The 17,852-nt window shown below is 34.8% G+C and overlaps 2 protein-coding genes across 2 annotated transcripts; one reads left to right on the top strand and one right to left on the bottom strand.

The window, feature by feature from the left end:
* Positions 1-1,279: 1,279 nt before the first annotated feature.
* cdc42ep5 (CDC42 effector protein (Rho GTPase binding) 5) lies at positions 1,280-7,105 on the top strand. The gene is made up of 3 exons (XM_073847098.1): positions 1,280-1,419; positions 1,559-1,627; positions 3,328-7,105. Exon 3 carries the CDS (start codon positions 3,349-3,351, stop codon positions 4,255-4,257), a length of 909 nt encoding a protein of 302 aa, XP_073703199.1. The 5' UTR covers positions 1,280-1,419; positions 1,559-1,627; positions 3,328-3,348; the 3' UTR covers positions 4,258-7,105.
* A 1,405-nt stretch (positions 7,106-8,510) lies between these two features.
* grwd1 (glutamate-rich WD repeat containing 1) lies at positions 8,511-16,797 on the bottom strand. Its single transcript, XM_073847597.1, has 7 exons — positions 16,584-16,797; positions 14,077-14,194; positions 13,800-13,962; positions 13,435-13,645; positions 11,599-11,741; positions 11,320-11,511; positions 8,511-9,086 (listed from the first exon to the last, which is right to left on the bottom strand). The coding sequence occupies exons 1-7, from the start codon at positions 16,795-16,797 to the stop codon at positions 8,778-8,780; spliced, it is 1,350 nt and encodes a 449-aa protein (XP_073703698.1). The 3' UTR covers positions 8,511-8,777.
* Positions 16,798-17,852: the final 1,055 nt, after the last annotated feature.

Genomic DNA, 17,852 nt, shown 5'->3' with positions numbered 1-17,852 from the left:
TTCTGCCCTTTGATTGATAGTTCATATTTTAGAGAATACCAGGCCTTTAGTATAATTCTAAAAACATCCTCCTTCAGGATGCTTTTTTGCTGTGAAATCTTTGATTTTTATAAAGCTAGTGTAAGAATTAATGTTATACTATTAATATTTTAAGATTAGCATTTACCAAGCAACTTTGCCATTTTGCCAACTTTTGCTGAAATTTCAGCAGCCATTACTTCAGTTTTCAGTGTCACATGATCCTTCAGAAATTATTTTGATATATTGATTTGTCTTCATCAGCAGATTTTTCATCATCTTCTTCTTATTATTATTTTGAAAACAGGCATGGTTAATATTTTTGTGGAAACTATGATCTGTGATTTTTTTTTCGATGAATAGAAAGAAAAAAACAGCATTTAAATAGAAACCTTTTGTAACATTATAAATGTCTTTACTGTCACTTTTGATCAAATTAATACATCCGTGAGGCATAAAAATATTGATTTCTTTAAAAATATATATCTTACCAAAATTTTGAAACGTAGTGTATATGCATATTCTAACACATTCAAATCTTTAAAAAAGCCAAATATCTTATTGATATATTTAATACATGCCATTTCAATAATTTTGTCCTATTTTAATTAATTTGTGATTTAAAAAAAAATCTTCTTGAAAAGTCATGTTTAATTGTATTTATTAGATTTGAATGTAAAATAAACTAGAGCTTTGATCAATACGCATTTAAACATCTTACTAAGACATCATTTTGAGAAACAGAGTGACAACTGATATCTATATCTGCATATATTTACATAGATATATATAGTCTCGAGCTTTTGCTTTTCTATAGTAATACTGATGGTGAAAGTGATATACGTGGAGATACAAAAACAAAGCACAAAACAGAGCTTTAGAACAGGTTCTGCTTCAACAAGCTGTGCTTGAAATGTTGACAGACGGGATTCCAAAACGTGTTTCATTGTGCTTCATCCATGGCAATAAACTAAACACACAATGTACAAATAGTCCCATATAAAGCACTATATGCTTTGTTTATCTTTAACCCTGATTAGGCCTACTGCTGAATTACTCCTGATTCTACACTTGAGTGAGGCTGGACTATCTCCAAACATTCATAAGACGAAAAATCGTGTGAAATGATTTTGTTCTGATGGGAAAACACACATAGGTTACAGGCAGCGCTGCGTCAGTCATTACTTTCATTCAGTATTACAGATGTAGCCCGAGCGCTCCCATACAAAACTCACGTCACTTCCTTGCCCATCCCAAAAGGAAAAAAAGAAATATCGGAGAGAGAAGAGCGACGCCAGAAAAGTCAGTTAAAAGAAGGAAAGCGAAAGATATTTAAAGAAACATTTGCTTACAAGAGGAGCACATAGGCACAATCTCACTGATAAGCACACGCTGATCAAAGTAAGTTGAATCGCCTTGTTTTGAAGGAAACCGATTCGATACTCAGTTAGGCGCGTAACTTTTGCAGTTACTCCCACTTTAGGATACATTGCATTAAGCTGGACTATTTGATAACAATTGGGTTTTTTCTCTATTACAGCTTCATTGGACAGGAAGACGCGTTCCTGGACAAAAGGCAGGTCTTCTGCTTAAAATTAACAGAGCATTGGTAAGAGTCACTTGGCTGCAACTAAACTATTTCATGTCTATTAAATGTACATAAAAGTTGTTTTATAGCATTTATCAGTGGAACCAGCCTCGGAGTATTTGATTTTATGCATGTAGTCAGTAGATCTGCTAAAGAAGGCGGCTAGGACTGATTCCATTTCCAGCTGTTGCAGTTGTTTATGAATAGTTCAGCTCACGTAACGTTAAATGGCAATATCACTGACTTCTAAGTGTAAATAAGATTTTCAAATGATCCTTCAATGCATTTTAACAACAACAAAGTGAAACGCGGTCATTACAAAATGTTTTGTAAAAGTAATTAAATATATTAAAGTATGGAAAACTTCAAAAGAGCTTCAAAATAATTCCTCGGGCTTCAGAATCAGAAAAATGTTAAATTTCTGTCTCTTCTTAAATCTAAATAGTAATTTCTTAATCAAACCACTTTTAAAAAGAGTGGGCACATTCGTAATGTTTCTCTGAGACTTTGTGTCTCAACCTCGCGAGAATGCTCGAGGCAAGAATGCATTTAAGCACGCGTTTCACGTACAAGTCCGAGCTTGGCTTTGGCGTCTGTCAACTTGTCTTTACGCAATCATACCTCTTTTTTTTGTGCAATGTAATAATTTAATACCTGGATCAAATATGATAAACTACTGAGTATTATAGTCACTTGTCTTATATCCCATATCACCCTTAAAACTGAGTGCCACTGAATAAAATCTTGGGTAAGGACAGATTAATAATTTCAATATAATAAATATTAAACATAATAAAATGTAAAGATTGTATGATATTATTACTTTAGAATATACACTACCAGTCAAAAGTTTTTGAACTGTAAGATTTTTTTTTAAAGAAGCCTCTTCTGTTCACCAAGCCTGCATTTATTTGGTTCAAAGTAGAGCAAAACAGTCACATTTTGAAATATTTTTGCTATTTAAAATAACTGTTTTCTATTTGAATATATATTCCCATGATTTCAAATCTCTAGCATAATTACTCCAGTCACATAATCCTTCAAAAAATCATTTTAATATTCAGATTGTTGGCTCAAAAAACATTTATTATTATCATTGTGTTGAAAACAGCTGAGTAGATTTTTTTTTCAGGTTTCTTTGAAATCTGAAATGGAAATCTTTTGTAACATTATAAATGTCTTTATCATCACTTTTGATCAATTTAAAGCATCCTTGCTAAATAAAACTTTTAATTTCTTAACCAAAAATAAAAAAATACTGAGTGCAAGCTTTTGAATGGAATAGCGTGTAATGTTACAAAAGTTGTTTTTTTATTTCTATTCATCGAAGAATCTTGAAAAAAAAAATCACTCAGCTGTTTTAAATATTGACAATAATAATAAAATGTTTCTTGAACAGCAAATCAGTATGTTAGAATGATTTCTGAAGGATCATGTGACACTGAAGACTGGAGTAACAATGCTGAAAATGTGTGATCACAGGAATAATATTTCACATTATTACTGCTTTTGCTGTATTTTGGATCAATGAAATGCAGGCTTGTTGAGCAGAAGAGACTTCTTTAAAAAATTAAATGTATTAAAAAAAATGGGATGGGACATTTGTATGAAACAAACAATATTAGACAATAATTAACAAGTTATAATATAATGGTTAATTATAAACCATTTTATTGCACTTTAAATGTTTATTCCACCTTTTCCTTCATCTGACTTCACAGTTTCGTTCCTCACTTGCCACCATGCCTCTGCACAAATCATCTTCTCGAGCTCCTCGTCTGGATCCCACCATGATCTCCGCTCCTCTGGGTGATTTCCGTCACACCATGCACATTGGTCGTGGTGGAGACGCTTTCGGGGACACCTCTTTCCTGTCCAGCCACGGCCCCTCTAGTCCCAGTCCCAAGCCTGTGCAACCAGTCATGGGAGCCAGTGTAGAGACCACAGACAATAAAATGAACCATAACAGTGAAATTGAATACGAAGAAGACACTGGTCCAAATGAGCTCAGGCACTCTGAGTCAGTTTCTTCCTTTGACCTGGACTTGGATTTAGGGCCTTCGATTTTAGGAGACGTCCTGGGAGTAATGGATGGACTGACGATGGCTTCTTCTCACAAAGATGGCGAAGAGGTGTTTAGTCCCAGCAAGAGCACGAGGGATGTGATGATGTCACCAAGGAGTGCTGCCAATGAGTTGAGCGAAAGGATGAGGATGGAAAGTATGACTAAAGAGGTGAGCCAAAGAGATGAGCAACTCAATGAGGTGAATGGCGTCAAATCTAAAGGGCTCAGGCCTAAAGTGCGTTTCAGCGACAAGCGTGATGAGATCATCGGCCGACAGGAAGTAATCGAAGGGCTAGACGTGGAAGTTGAAGAAGAAATAGGCTTGAGACCAAATAAGGGGATGCAAGAGATTAGCGGGAGAACGGCTTACGACAAAGACCCGAGACAAGCAGAGGTGGTTAACCGGAGGGAGGATAACTCTCCAAGCCTCTCTTCCTCAGTGAGCTCAGAATATGAGGGAGTGTCACCGTTGGACCGAAGGAGAGAAGACCAGCATCTTTCAGAAACAGATTCAGAGGAGGAAGGTGCCAACGGACAACAAGGATACACTTTTGAAGACGAATTTGATGATGAGATTGGCCTATAAGAGGACATACTGAGCAATTTGAGGAGTCATTGGCATATGGACATATGAACAGAATTATTAACAGAAAAAACATCCATACAGGGAGAGCTAAAGAAAACTTGAGGTAATAACTGGACAATTTGGAACTTTCTTTTCCAAGTTTACAGTGGCATTTCTGGAACTGTTTTATGAAAGTAAGACAATGTTACGGTTTTGTTTTTTAGTCTCCCATGGACATTGTGATGTCTTACAAAAATAGCCTATGAACAAACCTATTCATACATTTCCCATGGTCTCAACTATATGTGACTCTGGACCACAAAACCAGTCTTAAGTAGCATGGATATATTTGTATCAATAACCAAAAATACATTGTATGAGTCAACTATTTTTCTTTTATGCCAAAAATCATTAGGATATTAAGTAAAGATAGTGTTTCATGAAGATATTTAGTACATTTCTTACCGTAAATCCTACCGGCTGTTTAGGATCACTCCGCTGTGGCGACCCCTGAAAAAAAGGGAGCAAGCCGAAAGAGAGAGAGAGAGAGAGAGAGAGAGAGAGATTAGTAATATGCATTGTTTAGAACTTCATTTGGACAATTTTAAAGGTGATTTTCTCAATTTTTAGATTGCAGATTTTCAAATAGTTGTATCTCAGCCAAATATTGTCCGATCCTAATGAACCATAGGCCTACATCAATGTAAAGTTTCAGCTTTCAGATTGAGCTTTCAAATTTCAATTGAAAAAAATGGACCCTTATGACTAGTTTTGTGGTCCATGGTCCCATATAATCTTGAGCATTAAATGTTCCGTTTTTCCAATTCCAGCTCATTATAGGGCACTTTACTTTTTCTCAGTTAACTGGAAACAGCTTTAATCCAAATAGAGAGCGAATACCTGCAGTTCATATAGAATCATGGCCGTAGCCAGCTATGAGGTCATCGTAGGACCTCGTACATTTTTCATGTTCAAAAACAAAATTTGTTGTCTGAATGACTCATTTGCGCTTTAAAACTCCTCATATGAGGGACTAACATTACATATAACGAAATTTAGCCAGTTTCCAAGGCTGTATCCAAAATCGACCTCATAAATAGGGCACTATTTGAGAAGACAATCCCACAATCCACCGCAAAAACGAGTGTACAACCAATGTACACTCAGCGGCTAGAGAATAGTAATACTCATAATTCACCGTGAGAGTCGCGCACCGAATTAATTCCATTCACTCCTTCAAGTGAACTGTATGAGTCGACTAATGTAGGGAATAGTGAATGGGGGTATAGGGGGTGATTTCGGATACAGCCGAATGAACGAGGCTTGAGAGCAGGGTTGCCAGGTTTTCACAACAAAACCTGCCCAATTGCTACTCAAAACTAGCCCAATGGCATTTTGAGGGGGGGTTCCTGGGTGTAAAATATGCTTTTATTTTTGAGGGTTTCCCCTGGTACATTTTGCATTCCAGGGGATAAATATAACATTATTGGGGTTGTTTCAACCCGCGGACATGAAAAACCACCCGCGGCAACAGTGTTAAAGTAGCCCAATTCCGCGGGAAAACCGCAGACTTGGCAACACTGCTTGAACAAGTTGGATGTGAGTAAGGGTGCGGGTGCAGCCGTGTTGCCAGATCCAGTTATTGTTTGCGTCTTTGGATTTGTCTTTTCCACTTATTTTGACAGTTTAGAAAGTTAATAAAGTAGGACGTTGCAGTTATGGGATAGCGATATCTTTATCTTATATTATTTGCAAAATATTTGAACTAATTTCGCTTTATTTTTTATTTATTTGTCCTTTTTATTTGTTGTCATAGACTATCTGGCAACGCTGCATCGCCGGTACTTAAAGTGCCAGTAATCAAAAAGCCCATGGACAGGTTATTGCTTACAGGATATACCACATTCGTTAAGGCAAACGCAAAAACATAATGATGTTATCTGTCAGAAACGTTATGAATGCTATCAAAAACCCCTACATATATTTGTAGGGGTTAATATAGTACAATTCCTAACCTCAGACCTCACTCATTTTCAAACCCTGGTTACGGCCATGAAAAGAATGGAAAAGTGATGCTTAGAGTGACAGCTGACTTTCTAAAGCCAATTTCCACAAAGTAATAGATTATTGTTTATATTATGGTTATCCATAGTGCCTTACATGAAGATGTTCCAATGTTTTCCATCTTTGTCTTGCTGTTTCGCTGAAAAGCCAATGATAAAGCTTTTCTTATTGTGGGAAGATGCAAGGTTGCTGAATGCATTCACAAATGCTGGAATTTTCTCCTGGGAGTTTTCATTATATTACATATACAGTCATATCTTAAAATGCAATAAGCAATCAGATTGTGTATTGTTGTTGCAGATGTACTCGTTTAAAAAAAGTGTAAAAATGAAATGCACACGTAATAGTTACACTACAAAATAGTCTTAAAGCTAAACAGCCGCAAACCGCATAGGTTAAACTGTGAATGAAGATATTCTGGTTGATCATTCGACTGTAGCTCTCAACTAGATTAATAAAGCGAAGCATGGAAAGCTTTTATAGGTTGGGTTCGTTTTTTAAAAGCAGCTGCTTTTATTTTGTTTTCACAGTTTTTATTTTGAATAGGCCTACTAAAGAATACGTATATAACAGACAATCAGTGATTATTTTACACACAAAACCACTCTTTCAATTGAAATATTGTAGACTGGGCTAGACCAAAATGTGTAATTAAAGTTTTATTGAACTATTTGTGGCATTTTGCATTCTTTTGAATGTGCTGAAGGGAGGCAAATGCATTTCTGTAAGCATGCTATTTTTATTGATATATTTTTTTATTTTGAAATCAAGTAAATAAATGAATACTATCTTTAACTCCCTCTTATTTTATTGCATCAGTGTGGGATCTTTTTGGCTTAAAGTTTCCATAAAATGCATTTATTCAATATTTTAAATTGTTCTCTGATATCTACATAGAAGACATATGGCATAGGAAAGGGCAACAATTCAACAGATTTACAGTTTTACAGGTCCATTTACAACCCTAGGACTTGTCCCTAGAATGAAATGGTCTGTTAATACCTTATTTGGAAGGTTTATAAATAATGATGATGAGCCCTGCTCTGATTGGCTGTCTCACAGAGCGGCTCATTTCAGTAGCGGGCACATGGAGGAAAATATACATTTAATCACGGAACCCGAGCCAGTATTAATATGCGGGTTATTGAAACCGTTTTGAATTTTGCCATTTAGAATGCACGATCATTTTACTTTCACTTTTGAGATTTGCAATTGCACATGCTCTATGTAACTTTATACTACATCGGCAGTACTTACCACATATTTTGCAAGTTTAGATGCTTGTTAGTGATAATTACACTGGGAGGGCATCTTTCCATTTTAAAACCATTTCCTCTTTCCAGCAAGGGTCACTCAACTCATCTCAGTCTTGAAGGAAAATTCAGAATATAACCTGATTTTGTCTATCTTTTGCATATTATCTAGGCTTAGCAATTTTCCTTTAGCACACTTTACATTTGTCAACTGAAAACAGTTGAAGGAAACCTGTAGAAGGAATTGTTGAGTTTTTAATTATGTTTCATGACAAAATAATGATCAACAAAACATTATTCTGTTCATTATAACATGTGACCCTGGACCACAAAACTAGTCATACGTATTTTTGTAATAATACATTGTATGGGTCAAATTTATATATATATATATATTTTTTTTTTTTATGCCAAAAATCATTAGGATAGAAAGAATACGTTCCATTAAGATATTTAGTAAATTTCCTACCGTAAATATCAAAACTTAATTTTTGATTAGCAATGCAACACTAAGAACCTCATTTGAACAACTTTAAAGATGATTCTCTCAGTATTTAGATTTTTTTGCACCCTCAGATTCCAAATATTGTTCTATCCTAACAAACCACACATCAATGGAAAGCTTATTTATTTAGCTTTCAGATAATGTATACATCTCAATTTCAAAAAAACTGACCCTTGGTTTTGTGGTCCAGGGTCAAATATGTGTAAAGGCTACCATGGTCTTGAACCATAAAACCAGCAGTCTGCCTTAATAATTAAAACCCACAGTCTGCCTTTCGCTTTAGACTGAAAGACTAAAATATCTTTCTCTGTTATGTCCATTAAGTTATGAGAAAAAGAGTCCCAATCTTCTTTTTTTTTTTTTTACGGCTATCCAAAGAAAAGTGTCTCTTCGGTAAATGGGCTGGTGTTATACCTAATAAATAAAGTTAAAACACAACAAACAGACTTGGGGATTATTCAGAATGGAGTTTTAACGAGTACAAATTAGTAATTCATCATACATTTACATTATTTCTGCCTCAAGAAGTTGAAAAATTGGTTCCAGAAGAGGTGGAAAATATGACAGAAATGCATATGCGTCATGCATACCTAGATGTTCCATTCTTCCATCTATGTACATTTAAAATTGTACACATGCACATTCTTTCTGCCTGAAACTGTCCAATCACTCTCTCTGTTTCCTCACTCACTCACACAGACACACACACAGACAGACAGTTAAACAGAAATAGTTCTGAAGATGTTGAATCCCGACAGTGCAGTGGAAATGAGAACTCCAGGAATCTGTGGGTGCCAGTGGATCTCCTTCACTTCTTTCTGGCCCTGGTGAAGGAACAGTAGCTGTGGTGGTAGTTGTTTTAAGCCCTCTGCCTGTTCTCCCATGTCACATGACTCCACTGACAGATCCCATTGGCTGACAACATCATCAGCTCCGGAGGCGGCAAACACGCTGGAGTCTACAGGGTTCCACTCCACTGACGTCACAGGAGCACTGTGCTGCTTAAAACTGGCCACCGGACGCCCAGACTGATTAAAAACAAAACATGAATGTGATTAGTTTAAACAATAAATAACAAACAAATATATATACACTACCAGTCAAAAGTTTTTGAACAGTACGATTTTTTTTTTTAAAGGAGTCTCTTCTGCTCACCAAACCTGCATTTATTTGATTCAAAATACAGCAAAAGCAGTAATATTGTGAAACATTGTTTTTATTTAAAATACCTGCTTTCTATTTAAATATACTTTAAAATGCAATTTATTCCTGTGCTCAAATCTAAATTTTCAGCATCATTACTTCAGTCTTCAGTGTCACACGATCCTTCAGAAATCATTCTAATATGCTGATTTGCTGTTCAAGAAACATTTATTTTTTATTATTATCAACATTTAAAACAGTCGAGTACATTTTTTCAGGATTCTTTGATGAATAAAAAGCTTTTGTAACATACACTATACTGTTCAAAAGCTTTGAGTCAGTATTTTTTTTTTGTTAAATTATAAAATGGAAATGATAGAAGTTAATACTTTTAGTTAGCAAGGATGCTTTAAAATTAATCAAAATTGATGATAAAGACATTTATCAATGTTACATAATGTTATAGTTTTTTCTATTTAAGATTAATGCTGTTCTACTGAACTTTCTATTCATCAAAGAAACCTGAAAATCTACTAATATCTAATAACAAATGTTTCTAAGCAGAAAATCAGAACATTAATATGATTTCTGAAGGATAATGTGACTGGAGTAATAAAAAAAATAAAAATTCAGCTTTGAAATCAGACAAATAAAATACATCTTAAAATATATTCAAATAGAAGTTATTGGTAAAAAATATTCCAAAATTTGATTGTTTTTGCTGTACTTTAGATGAAATAAAAGCAGGCTTGGTGAGCAGAAGAGACTTTAAAAAAAAACATTAAAAAACTTTTGACAGGTTATGAACATTACTGTTCAAAAGAATAAGTTAAGTAAGATTTATTAAAAACGACAGTAAAGACATTTATAGTGTTATAAAAACATATTTATTCCATGGAATGTCTGGATACTGGATTCTGATTGGCTGGCAGGTGTGCAGTAAAACCGTTTAATGCACAGGTAGTTCCAAGTCAGTTTAATCACCGTTCTATATTAATGCGCTGCTTTAATTGATGCACGCAAAAGCACAGAGAGAGAGAGAGAGAGAGAGAGAGAGAGAGAGAGAGAGAGAGAGAGAGAGAGAGAGAGAGAGAGGAGATCGCATTGTGCTGCGCACATACATAAACTTCTTGTCAGCGTTTGCCTGCAATCCTTATTAAAATATCCTAGATACTAGATCGCTACATTATATTCCTCAGCAACGGGGCGGTAAAGATGCTGTTTTTGAATGAATTGTTGTTTGTAGAGAGAGACGCACAGCATGCAGGCAGGTAACGTTACGCACACACACAACTGTCATCTCTCTTGCCTTCACACTCTCTCTTGGTCGATCGATAATCTACTGAAACAAATGCTATTTTTCATTCAAATAAATGTGATTTTACCGGACTATTTAATCTCCGAGTCTGATTTGAAGCGGGCAGAATGCTAGAGCTGCGTGTCATAACTGACGAAAATAACCGTCTTTTTTATCCATTCAGTCAAATTTTGCACTGCAAATATCAATCCTAGTTTTAATTTGTCTATAACCATGGAATAAGCGGGATAATCAACGGCTTGATTATCCCGTTGATTATCCCTTACTTAAAAAATGCTGTTCTTTTTAATTTTCTATTCAAAGTATCACAGAAAAATTGTTTTACAAAAATATTAAGCAGCACAACTGTTTTCAACATTGATAATAAGAAATGTTTCTTGAGCACCAAATTAGCATATTAGAATTCTGAAAGATCATGTAACACTGAAGATTGGAGTAATGATGCTGAAAATTCAGCTTTGCCATCACAGGAAAAAAAAAGTTTTAAACTGATATTGTAAATTGTAATAATATTTCACAACCCATTTTTACAGTACTTTTGATGCAGCCTTGGTGAGCATTAGATACTTTTTTCAAAGTCTAAACTTTTCAATGGTAATGTACACTGATCATTCAAAAATTAATTCATAAATAAAACTACTTATTTTTGCAAACATCCTCACTTTACAGCACATTTTTATAGTAGTTCACAAGTAAGTTTTTGTAAACAGATGACTTGTTTCACTTAATGTTTTAGTTACCAATCCTTTTGCTGGAAAATAAAACATTACTAATATTAGCGTTCTCTTGCTTGTGCTCACCTGGAACTGCCTTAAATCCCAGACTTTGAGAAGGCCGTCATCTCCTCCAGACAAAATAAAGGGTTCAGTCCGGTTCCAGCTGATAACATTGATGTCTGAAGAATGAGCCCCATTGGCTGTGAGCATGGAATTAGGTGGTGCTCTTGTGTCCCAAACGCGAATGGACTGATCCACTGAGCAGGATGCAAAAACCTGGAGGTGAGAAAAAAGCACTAATTTACCCATTACGTCCACTTGTTAAAAATATTTTAATACTATCATTCTCTTCCACCGACATACTGTGGCTTCAGTAGGTGACCACTGCAGATCCTCAACAGACTTGCTGTGTGAGCTGAAAGGCCGTTGGTCAACCTTCCAAGTCCCGCCCTCTTGCGGCTCCCACACGTGAATGTTCTTCTTGCAATCGCCGCTTACCAGACGTCCTAAAGTAAATATTAGTACCATTAGTCCCATTAATCTAAACATCTATTTGTATGAAGGCAGGACCACCTTTTATTTTCAAGTTCATCCGCTTCCAGTTATTTTACCTGTACAAAAACAGTCTGTTATGTTGCTGGATACTGCAAACTGGTATTTGTTATCATATTATTTGAATTTATTATCATAATCATGAATACATTTGTTTGTACTGCAAATAGTTTTACCATTTACTGCACTTTGCTGTTCTTCTAGTTGTTTACTAATGCAGCAATTGATTTGGAACTTTCACACATTCACAGAAAATAGCTTAACTTCCTAGTAGGACTGGATTTTTGACTTTTTTCTAAGATTTAGTTTGATTTTGATTCACAAGCTTGCGATTCGATTTGATATTGATTATTTTGGATGTATATCAGGGTACCGTACATACCAAATTTTCCTATGGAAAAAACATCTCTCAACTAATGCTGTAAAATATATGTGACCCTGGACCACAAAACCAGTCATCCAGTCAGTCAATTTTACAAAACTGAGATGTATACATCATATGAAAGCTCAATAAATAGGCGTTCTATTGATGTATAGTTTGTTAGGATAGGACAATATTTGGCCGAGATACATCTATTTGAAAATCTGGAATCTGAGGGTGCAAATAAATCAAAATACTGAGAAAATCACCTTAAAAGTTGTCCAAATTAAGCTCTTAACAATGCATATTACTAATCAAAAACTACATTTTGATATATTTACAATAGGAATTTTACAAAAAATCTTCATGGAACATGATCTTTACTTAATTTCCTAATCAGTTTTGGCATAAAAGAAAAAACAATAATTTTGACCCATACAATGTATTTTTGGCTATTGCTACAAATATACCCCAGGTTTTGTGGTCCAGGGTCACATATATGAGAGTCAGCTGGTACTACACTACTATCGTTTTGAAGGTTTAAATGACCTGATTTGTATACAAATGCTTGAATTACACTCAGTTAAGTTGTTTAATAATAAAGTTATAATTACATAATTATATTTCTACATTTTTTTAAATAAACATTTAAATGGTAACTTGACATTTAAGCGTAAATTAAACACTGAATAACAGTAAAAAACTATAAGGACTACGTTATATTGTGCATATATTTAGCTAAATTCTCCTCTGTAGAGTTAATTTTTCTAGCTGACTAAAGTTTACTCACCGAATATGTTTTTCTGAGGTAAATTATGTGTTTGTTTATTGATTACATGAGACAGGATACGGATTTCAGTAAGTTGAACTCTTTCTTTTAACATACCTTTGGATGTTCATTTATGTTTATTGGTATTAAAACTGCTATTAAAGCAGAGATGATTAGTTCATGTGCGTTTTGCGCTGCCGCTTCCCTTGAACTGAGGTGCTACAGCGATCTTTCACTCAACATTAAAAGAAACCAAAATGGCATTTATTGTTTGACTATTGTAATAAAATGGACAGAATTTGAAATCTGAGACTCAAAAGTATCAAAGCACAAAGCAAACTGCGATTTACTGGATGGGATGCATGCTAAAAAAAGGCTAGAGTAATCCGATTTTTCTGAATTAAGAATCAATGTCATTTCGTAAAAATGAGAATCGATTGAAATCAACAAATGTATTTTTTTTTTTACCCAGCCTAACTTAAGTTTGATGTAATAATGTGCAATCCAAATTACACACCTGGTACCTTGGGTGACCAATCAATGGCAAATCCTTCTGACATGTGACCAGAAAAACTGAAAAGAGGCGTGGCTTCTTTCTGCTGCTTGATGAAGGCGGACATCGCTGCTGAACTGTGCACTGCCTCAAGCTGAGGTCGGAGGTCAAATATCTCCACCTGTCCTTTCTCTGACCAGACCGCAGCCAATGTCTGTTCCCCTCGCTGAGTGACCTATTAAAGTAAAAAGATCATAACTTTAGATGATAAGTGAGAAAATGAAACTGATTGGACTGGATTACATGTTAAATTGCTGCTATTTATTACAACAACTTTGTAAAACTTTAATGAAAAACATACGAAAACATAAGAGTAAATATGAACTTACTCGAACTCTGTTGATCCCACCATAATGTGGCATCATGGCCAGCTCCAACTGTGGTTTCTTGTCCTCGTCCTCTTCATCATCATCACTTTCTTCATCACTGCTTTCATTTTCATCTTTATCTTTTTCAGTTTCGTGAAGATTGTGCATGCGCATGACAATAAGCCTGGATAGAGGAAAAAAATAAATCATCTTTGGAAGCCAAGCATAACGAAAGTATTAGATGTTCATTGCAGAACAATAAAAGTAGCAAGCTCTGACAGCATTCACGTCAGTTTACCTGTTGCTTAAGGCGGTGTCTGCCTGTGTACCAGCACACAGCACCAGAGAGAGAGGAAACTGCTCCCGCCCTTCTCCTTCACCATCACGCACCACATCAAAACTCAAACATGGGGCACCTGCAGGGGAAAGAGAAGTTTACATGAATCTCAGAAGATAGCGGGTGTTGTAACAGAAATATTTTGGTTTTTCTGTTATGATTTCAATACATCATGGGGATAATTCACTCATTTAAAATAAATAAATAAATAAACAGAATCAAAGAAAGAAAAAAAAAATGTGTGCAAAGAACAATACATTAGATGAAGAACTTCTTAATCTTAGTTTGGGACAATTGTTTTATTTTTATTGTTACATTTATATTGAGCACAAAAATTCATGTTCATTTTTTTTGTAAAAAATAATAGTAAAAAGTACTATTCATCACAATACTGTTTGTTTTACTGCCTATTATGTTCATTTTCATTATCATTATTATTTTATTTTGCAACATTTGTACTACTGCAATGAGAATCATCAATAACATAACTGAAAAAGTAAAACGTCAAAATACATTACCGTAAAGAGAATTGGTAAACTGCCCTAAAAATGCCACAATATATAATAATAATAATAATTATAATAAAAACAATTATTATTATCATTTACTGTAATTTGTTATTATTATAATTGTATAATTTTTTTTATAGTTACATTTTTATTGAGCACAAAAGTTAATGCTAATTATTCTGTGAAAATAATAGTAAAATGTATGTACTATTCATGACAATACTGCCTTATCTTCATTGTTTATCATTAGGGATGCACCGATACGAATCGGCCGATCATGCTTGCGCGTTTTGTCAGTAAAGCCGGTTCTGTAGTCAGCGGTAAATGCCATCAGGTGCGTGATTTCACGTTGAGCCGTATATACTACACACAGCCGTTGTTTACCGACAAGCTGCGCAAATCAATGTTCATTATCAGTGTGAATGTGCGCAGCTCGTCAGTGAACAACGGCTGTGTGTAGTATATACGGCTCAACGTGAAATCACGCACCTGATGGCATTTACCGCCGATTACAGAACCGGCTTTACTGACAAAACGCGCAAACATGATCGGCCGATTCAGATCGGTGCATCCCTAATTATTATCATCACTCATTATTATTTTATTTTATTTATTTTTTTATTGAGCACAAAAATTCATCCTCAAAATAATAGTAAAAAATACTTTTCATGACAATACTGTTTGTTTTACTGCCTTTTATGTTTATTGTTTATCATAGTTATTTTAATTTGCAACATATTACTGCAGCAACGAGAAACAGCAATAAAATAATGTAAAAAGTAAAATGTTGAAATGCATTACTTTAAAGAGAATTGGTAAATGTCCCTAAATATGCCACAACATATAATAATAATAATAATAATAATAACAATTATTATTATCATCACTTATTATTATTTTAATTTTTTTTTTATTGAGCACAAAAATTCATGCTCAAAATAATAGTAAAAAATACTTTTCATGACAATACTGTTTGTTTTACTGCCTTTTATGTTTATTGTTTATCATTGTTATTTTAATTTGCAACATATTACTACCGCAACGAGAATCATCAATAAAATAGTTGAAAAAGTAAAATGTCAAAATTCATTACCATAAAAAGAATTGGTCAAATGCCCTAAAAATGCCACAACATATAATAATAATAATAACAACAATTATTATTACCATTTATTGTCATTTGTTGTTATTATTATAATTTTATCATGTATTATAATTATTACTACAGTTATTTTTGCACTGCAAAAATGACCCCTATATTGAGATACTGGGTCATTATTTTCAGGACAATTGCAAACATTTACCATGTCAATACTGTAACCTATTCTGATATTTAAATTTCAATTATGATACACATGCAATTCATTTTGGGTGACATAACCAGACATGTCTTAGCAAAGAAAAAGAAGTAGTGGCAGTACCATGGTATCACACGGTAACTTGATATCTAACATGGTCCTTGAGATATACTTTTAAATACTATTTTTATACTAAATTACACATCTAAACAAACACCCCTTCTCAGAAAAAAAAAAACAATAGAAGCCATTACAGAAATTATAATGGGTTCCACTACAAAGACCTTTAGAATCCATCAACTTTTAACCATTAACACCATTAAAAAAAGTTTTCTGTAACGTTAGTGTGTTTTGGGACATAATCCATTAGGATTTAGTAATTTTAACAAGCCACCAATACAAGACGACCAATTACCAGTAGAAATACATTACAGTTTCAATTAAAACCAATACAAGTCCCATTATAATCAGTAAAACCATTACAGAATTTGTGATGGTGTCCATTGTTTTTTTTAGCAGGACTGTTGGTATGGTATTTAACTTGACATGGTACTTAATTTTGTTGGTAGACCTATGTTACCCCCTTGCAAACGTCAGCTAACTGTATATCGATCATGCATGTTTATGTTTAGTGATCGGGCATGATGTTCAGCACACTAACCGGTCTGGCACTCGTGGTACATGCGGTAAGCGGAACGGTCCATCTCGAGCTCTTCTCCCGGCTGGAGCGGCTGCAGACCGGGGACATAAACTTTCTCCTCTCCGTCCCCGTTCTGTCCTTCTCCCTCCATAACATCCTCGTCGCTTCCACTCGCCTCCATGTCCTCAAACTCATCATCCTCCTGAGGCAACGTGTGTTCATCGGCCGCGGACATTTTGAGAGAGCGGAGGATTTCCGCTTCACGTCACGTGGTTTAAAGCGCACACTGAGCCCTGTACAGAGTTGGATAGCACCCAAGTCACCATGCTAGCGGGAATTGTTGTCCCAAAGAGATGTTTTCCAGAAATCCTTACTTTTTTGTCTTTAAATCAGATTGTAAAAATCTGGGCATGCTTTCTTGCCTGAAATATAATGTATAATAGCTTGACTTGATAGAAACACTTACAATGAGGTGAATATTGGTAGTATTAGTTAACTACAGTAGTTATCATGAATTAACAATGCTTCTAAAGCATTCATTAATCTTAATTAATGTTGGTAGCATCATTTACTAATAATAAACTCAAAGCTGTTAATATTTAAACGACCTGAGCTAACATGAACTAACAATAAACAGTTTTATTAACAAACCTTAATAAAGATAATTAAATATTGTAACAGATGTTTTGCTCATTGTTAATTAACATTGTTTAATGCATTAACTAACATTACCTAGTAGGACCTTACTGTAAAGTAGCTGTCTTGGTTTAGGAAGGTTTTCCTACCAGTTCAAGGTTGCAGCTGGTTTATATGACTAGTCTGACCAACTGAAAACTGTCCAAACCCCCTCAAAAACAAGACAAGTAAACTAGAATACCAGTTTAAGTCTAGTTTAAGCTGAGGGTTTTTTTTTTTTTAGCAGGGTTGGCCTGTGCTAGTTTGCATGTGGTTTGGCTCAGTTGTGCTAATCTAAACAAAGCCATTTTGGACATATAACAGGGTAAAGTCCTCAACTTTATGAACAATATTCTTTAACAATATGTAGCTAAAATGTAATTTATTGCATGTTGACTGGGTAAGTGTGTTTTATGTGTTTTCGAGATGTGCCAGCCACCAGCTGTAGGCTATATTGCGGTAGAACAGCAAAACTGTGTGAACAAAAGGTCTCTGTAGTGGCCTGTTGTTTGTGCCATCATCTGCAAGTCTCTCCATCCAGCTGATACTAGAGAAAGTCCTCATACACACACTCTGACAAACAAAAGAGTATAGTCAGTTCATGCAAACACTGAA

The sequence above is a fragment of the Garra rufa genome, chromosome 9 (assembly GCF_049309525.1).
Source record: "Garra rufa chromosome 9, GarRuf1.0, whole genome shotgun sequence".
Classification (NCBI taxonomy): Eukaryota; Metazoa; Chordata; class Actinopteri; order Cypriniformes; family Cyprinidae; genus Garra; species Garra rufa.
This window is presented reverse-complemented; position numbering and strand designations above follow the sequence as displayed.

Excerpts from the sequence above, each read along its gene's own strand:
- cdc42ep5 (XM_073847098.1), top strand. The coding sequence starts at position 3,349 with ATGCCTCTGCACAAATCATCTTCTCGAGCTCCTCGTCTGGATCCCACC.
- grwd1 (XM_073847597.1), bottom strand. The coding sequence starts at position 16,797 with ATGTCCGCGGCCGATGAACACACGTTGCCTCAGGAGGATGATGAGTTT. Across the intron at positions 11,512-11,598 it reads GGTCACCTACTGAAGCCACA|GTTTTTGCATCCTGCTCAGT; the intron begins GTATGTCGGTGG and ends TCTCACCTCCAG. Across the intron at positions 9,087-11,319 it reads GGGATTTAAGGCAGTTCCAG|TCTGGGCGTCCGGTGGCCAG; the intron begins GTGAGCACAAGC and ends GTTTTTAATCAG.